Source organism: Rattus rattus, chromosome 4, assembly GCF_011064425.1.
Source record: "Rattus rattus isolate New Zealand chromosome 4, Rrattus_CSIRO_v1, whole genome shotgun sequence".
In the NCBI taxonomy this organism is placed as follows: Eukaryota; Metazoa; Chordata; class Mammalia; order Rodentia; family Muridae; genus Rattus; species Rattus rattus.
Window position 1 is genome coordinate 82489886 of NC_046157.1, and position 5000 is coordinate 82494885.

Here is a 5000-nt window from a genome sequence, read left to right on the forward strand (position 1 = left end):
GCTGCTCTTACCGTCTCCATTCTCATCCACCAGGAGGAAGATCCTGTCCACAACCTCCTCAGGCGTGAGCAGCTGGCCCTGCTGCTCCAGGTCCAGCTCTGCTCGGCAGGCTTTCTTCAGCTTGTAGATTGCCTGCCAGAGAGACAGAGCTAGGCTCCTCTGACAGACTCTCAGGGACCCGTGTCCCTTAGTGCCACCACCCAGCACTGGCCTCCAGGATGAGCATGTTAGTAACACAGAACCTGGAGGTGCTGGTCCACTTAACTAGCTAGAGTCAACCAGGTAGAGGGAGCCTCAACTGAGACAATGCCTCCGGTAGGCAAGTGTTGCTTCTTTTTTTTTTTTTTTTTTTTGACATTTTGGCATTTTCTTGACTAATGATGGATGTGGGAGGGCCCAGCCTAGTTAGTGGGATCAAAGGGCTTTAGAACGAGAGACTGTTCGCTAATTAATTAATTACAATTATTAATTATGGAGGGGCTGGAGAGATGATTCAGTGGTTAAGAACACTGGCTGTTTTCCCAGAGGACCTTGGCTGGATTGTTCGCACCCACATGGTGGCTAACAGCCCCGTCACTCCGGTTCTAGGAGATCTGACCCCCTCCTCTGGCACCTGAGGGCACCGCACACTCATACCGTCTGTTCAGGAAAACCAGTAAGATATAAATTTCCTCAAAAACAAACCCACAAATCCACACTATCTATGCCTCCCGCCCCGTGAAAAGAACCAGTTTTGGTTTTTCTCGACTTGTCTTTCGTGTCGGCTGATGGTGACCGTCAACTTGGTTGGACTGAGTGGGGCTTCAATGTTCAGTCAGAGCCTGGGAGGTGTTTCTAGAGCCAAGTACCTCAAAAGGCTCTGGTGGGAGGAACGGTTTAACCCACGGATGGACATGAAACCTGAGTGGGCTGTGGACGGTAGAGTGGAAGCTTACAAGATGGGGTCTCCAGAAGGCTGTCTCTGGTGGGCGTGGCTACTTCCTGGCTGCCTCTCCCAACACATGCTCCGGTCACCATGGTATTCTGCCCATGGTGATGGGCAAGAGAAGGCAAGAGTGAAACCCAACTGGGCCAAACCAGTCCTTCCTGCTCTCAGTTCTTCCTTCAAACACGGTCACAGCCGTGAGAATTTTGACTCACAATTGTTCTCTCGAGCATCTCTGTTTCCTCCCCGTTTGTGACAGTCTCGCTCTGCAGGCAAAGGCTGGCCCGCGGTTCCTCGGGTAGGATACGCTGAACCTGACTGGTGATCTTGGAGAAGGCAGGCAGGAGCTGTCATTCATGGCCAGCTTTCCTTTCAGCCTTACTGACTTCTTGTTCTTTATTTCTTTGGGTTTAATTTGCTCTTTTTAATTTCTGTAAGTGGCTTCTTAGATGACTGGTTTTCCTTATTTTTCCTTTCTCAGATTAACGTTTATTATTGTTTTCTGTTTTGGTTTTGGTTTTTTGAGACAGGGTTTCTCTGTGTAACATCCCTGGCTGTCTTGGAATTTGCTTTGTAGACAAGGCTGGTCTCGAACTCACAGAGATCCCCCTGCCTCTGCCTCCCAAGTGCTGTGATTAAAGGTACTCACCAGCTCACATGGCAAAATTTATTATTATTGCGTGTGTAACAGTGTGCATGCATGTGGGGGTGTATCTTGTATGTGGAGCGCTTGTGCATGTGGAGGTCTGAGGACAATTCTCAGGAGTCTGTCGTCTTGGTCTACCACATGGATCACAGGGTCTGAACTTGTATGTTTGGTTGTGAGCCTAGCCTTTAACGGCTGAGCCATCTCTCCAGCCCACAGGGTCTGAACTTAAGATGTCAGGTTTGATGGTAAACCCCTTTACCAGCTGGGCCATCTTGATGGCCACCGAGAACACACAGTGAGTGATTCCCAAGTCAGTGCCAGGCGGCTCCCTGTTGAACAGGCCACCTTCCGGCATAGCCCCAGTAATGAGAAGCTGATGGAATGGGGTGCCAGCCCACAGACACACACTGACCTCCACGATGTCCAGTAGCTCCAGGCGGTCAATGCAGCCATTGCGGTCCTTGTCGTAGATCTTGAAGGTCCACTTGAGCTTGTGTTCCAGGGTACCCCTCAGCACGAGGTTCAGGGCCGCCACATACTCCAGGAAGTCAATGGTGTTGTCCTGCATTGAGTGTGGATGCTTTGAAGCCCTCAATCTGGCATCACCTCCCCAGAGTGCAGGTTGAACCCTATCAATGCTGTGTCCCCAGACCCAAGCGTTCCCTTTTCCCTACAATCCCAGAGACCTTTGTGGCATTGGCCATGCTGTTCCCTCCCCTGGGACCCTCCTCATTCTCCTCCTTGTCCTTCCAAGTAGCCAAGATGGCAGGCCCCTGCCACCAGGTCGGGAGAACTGTTCCTTCTCATTTGTCCAGAATTTTTTATCCTTATAACATCCCCTTTCAATGTAATTCAGTTTCCACAATGACGCCCATGCTTCGTGGGACTCATTTTGACGTCACTCCTTCTTCGAGTGACATCTCCCCTACGAGGGATTGTTTCTGGGACAGCTCTGACCAGGGTAATAGCATCGTGCGTTGCTCTATTCAACAACAATTACCCGCCTTAGCCCGAGGTGGGTGGAGGTGCCCATGTACTCTTGCACAGGCTGGAGGCACCTGGGAGGTTACCTGCCCCGTCTCTCCCTGGCTGGGCTGCATAGTGCGCTGACCTGCGGTTGCCATAGGAGAAGTTCAAACCGGTCAGGTCAGTGCACAACGCAGCTCGCACGTGTCTGTAGATCCTGAAATAGGTTTTATATTTTATTACTTCGGAGGCATCCAGCATGGGGTTCCATGTATTTAACCTCACCACTCAGGAGGCTGAAGCAGGTGGAGCTCTGTGAGTTTGAGCCAGCCTGGTCTACATGGAGAGTCCCAGGTTAGCCAGGACTAGATAGTGAAACTCTGTCTCAAAAAAAATTTCGACGTAACACAATGCCATAAAAAGAACTTCAGGACACTGACCCAGATAACCTTTAAAAATGAGGTCCTCCCCCCCATAAGTCCTTATTTATTTTTTTATTTTATGTGTACAGCTGTTTTGCCCACACACATGCGTACTACGGGTGTGCCTGGTACCTGTGGAGATCAGAAGTGGGCTCTGGATGACCCGGAACTGGAGTGACAGATGGCCGTGAGCTGTCACGGGAGTGCTGGTATCAAGTGCTCTTAACCACTGAACCAGCCTTCTGCCCCTGAATTTTAATTATTTTTTTTAATTTATTTATTTATTATGTATACATCATACAGCTTTCTGCCTGCATGTATGCAACTGCAGGCCAGAAGAGGGCACCAGACCTGATTATAGGTGGTTGTGAGCCACCATGTGGTTGCTGGGAATTGAACTCAGGACCTCTGGAAGAGCAGACAGTGCTCTTAACCTCTGAGCCATCTCTCCAGCCCCTGAATTTTAATTTTTGAAATTTTAATTTTAATTTAGTTTTTGAAGCAAAAGTCAAGTCTAAGAGATTTTAATGCAGATTTTTATGCACTAGGATTAAAAGGAAGCAAGCTGCTTGGGAAGCTAAGAAGAGACTCTGAGAACATGGGCCTGGGCTTCTCAGAGGCAGGAGCATTGAAATAAACTAGGAATGGTGAGGGGGCTCAGTCCACTAACAGCCTGAAGACTCAAGTTCCTTCCACAGCTCCTACATCAAAGGCTGCGTGCGGGGGTGGGGTGGGGTGGGGTGGGGGTGGAGAAGCAGCTCAGCAGTTAAGGGCAGGTTCTTAATTCTGTTCTCCGAACCTTTGCCGGGAGGTCACAACCACCTGTAAACTCCAGTTTGCCATTGCCCCCTTGGGGTCTCCTCAGGCACTGCACGCAGGTGCCCACACCCATATATAATTTAAAATCTTTTAAACACTGACTGTAGTGCTATCTACTTGTGCCTGTGCTGAGAGGGCAGACACAGGGGGAGTTTGGGGCGTCCCGGTCAGCCAGCTTCCCAGAGTGGGTGAGCTCTAGGTAATGAGATGGTGTCACAGAAACAGGTTGGCCACGCCTTAGGGATTCACACCTGAGGTCAATCCCCGGCCTCCATCTGCACACAATTGTACCCTCCATGCATGAACACACAATTGCAAACACACACACACACACACACACACACACACACACACACACATCATCATCATCATCATCATCATCATCATCATGTCTGCATTAGGTAATTCAGTGTCTTTTAGCTGCTGGTGCCATTGGAGGGCTTTAAAAAACTCTGGGATTTGATTCATGAAATGTCCTATGACTTAAAGCATGGAGAAGGCTCAGTAGTTAATTAAGAGTACTTACTGGTCTATCTGAGGACTGGTGTTTGGCTCCCAGCCACATCGGGCAGCTTGCAAATACGCATAACTAGCTCTAATGTATCTGATGCCCCCTTCTGGTCTCCACAGGTACACACACACACACACACACACACACACACACACACACACACACACACACACACACACACGTTTAATCTTTTAAAAAAAAAAAAAACAGTTAGAAGTGCTTTTACCACTATCCACTCTCCTCCCAGTCATCATGAAGCACCTGCCAGCATCCACAAAGGGGACAAACTGAGCAGCCTCCTTCTGAAGGACCCTAGCAAGGTGCTCTTGATCTGTGCTAAGATGCTTTGGGGCATCTCATGCCCTTGTACTGAGAGCAACAGGGGTTCTATGGGGTTTGTAAAGCATGTCCTTTTCCTGTAGAGCCTTGGTCCCCAAAGCAGAGAAAGCCCAGACTGCGTGTTTGGCCCTCAGGAGGATGTAGGAGCCAACGAGGAGAGGAAGGGACCAATGATGGGGAGTGGGGAGGGGCAGGAGGGATGGAGAGGAAAGCAGTTAAATGGAACTGTGGTCTCACTCTGAGGGGCTCAAGGATGGAAAGGTCACTCAATGGGTGGGTCACAGGTCCTCCCCTGCCGGGCTCCTTACCCCATTCTTGTCGAAGGCTCGGAACATGCCCTCCACATACTGGGTGGCCTCCTCATTACCA

The 5000-nt window shown here is 49.8% G+C and overlaps 1 protein-coding gene across 1 annotated transcript in view; it reads right to left on the bottom strand.

Annotated features, from left to right (window-relative positions):
• The window catches only part of Guca1b (guanylate cyclase activator 1B), a 6951-nt gene that overhangs the window by 1711 nt on the left and 240 nt on the right, over nucleotides 1-5000 (bottom strand). The window contains exons 1-3 of the mRNA XM_032899434.1: nucleotides 4940-5000; nucleotides 1987-2136; nucleotides 12-132 (exon numbers count right to left, since the gene is read on the bottom strand). The exon at nucleotides 4940-5000 is cut by the window's right edge and continues 240 nt beyond it. Coding sequence (XP_032755325.1) covers nucleotides 12-132; nucleotides 1987-2136; nucleotides 4940-5000 — 332 coding nt within the window. The remainder of the gene's footprint in view (nucleotides 1-11; nucleotides 133-1986; nucleotides 2137-4939) is intronic.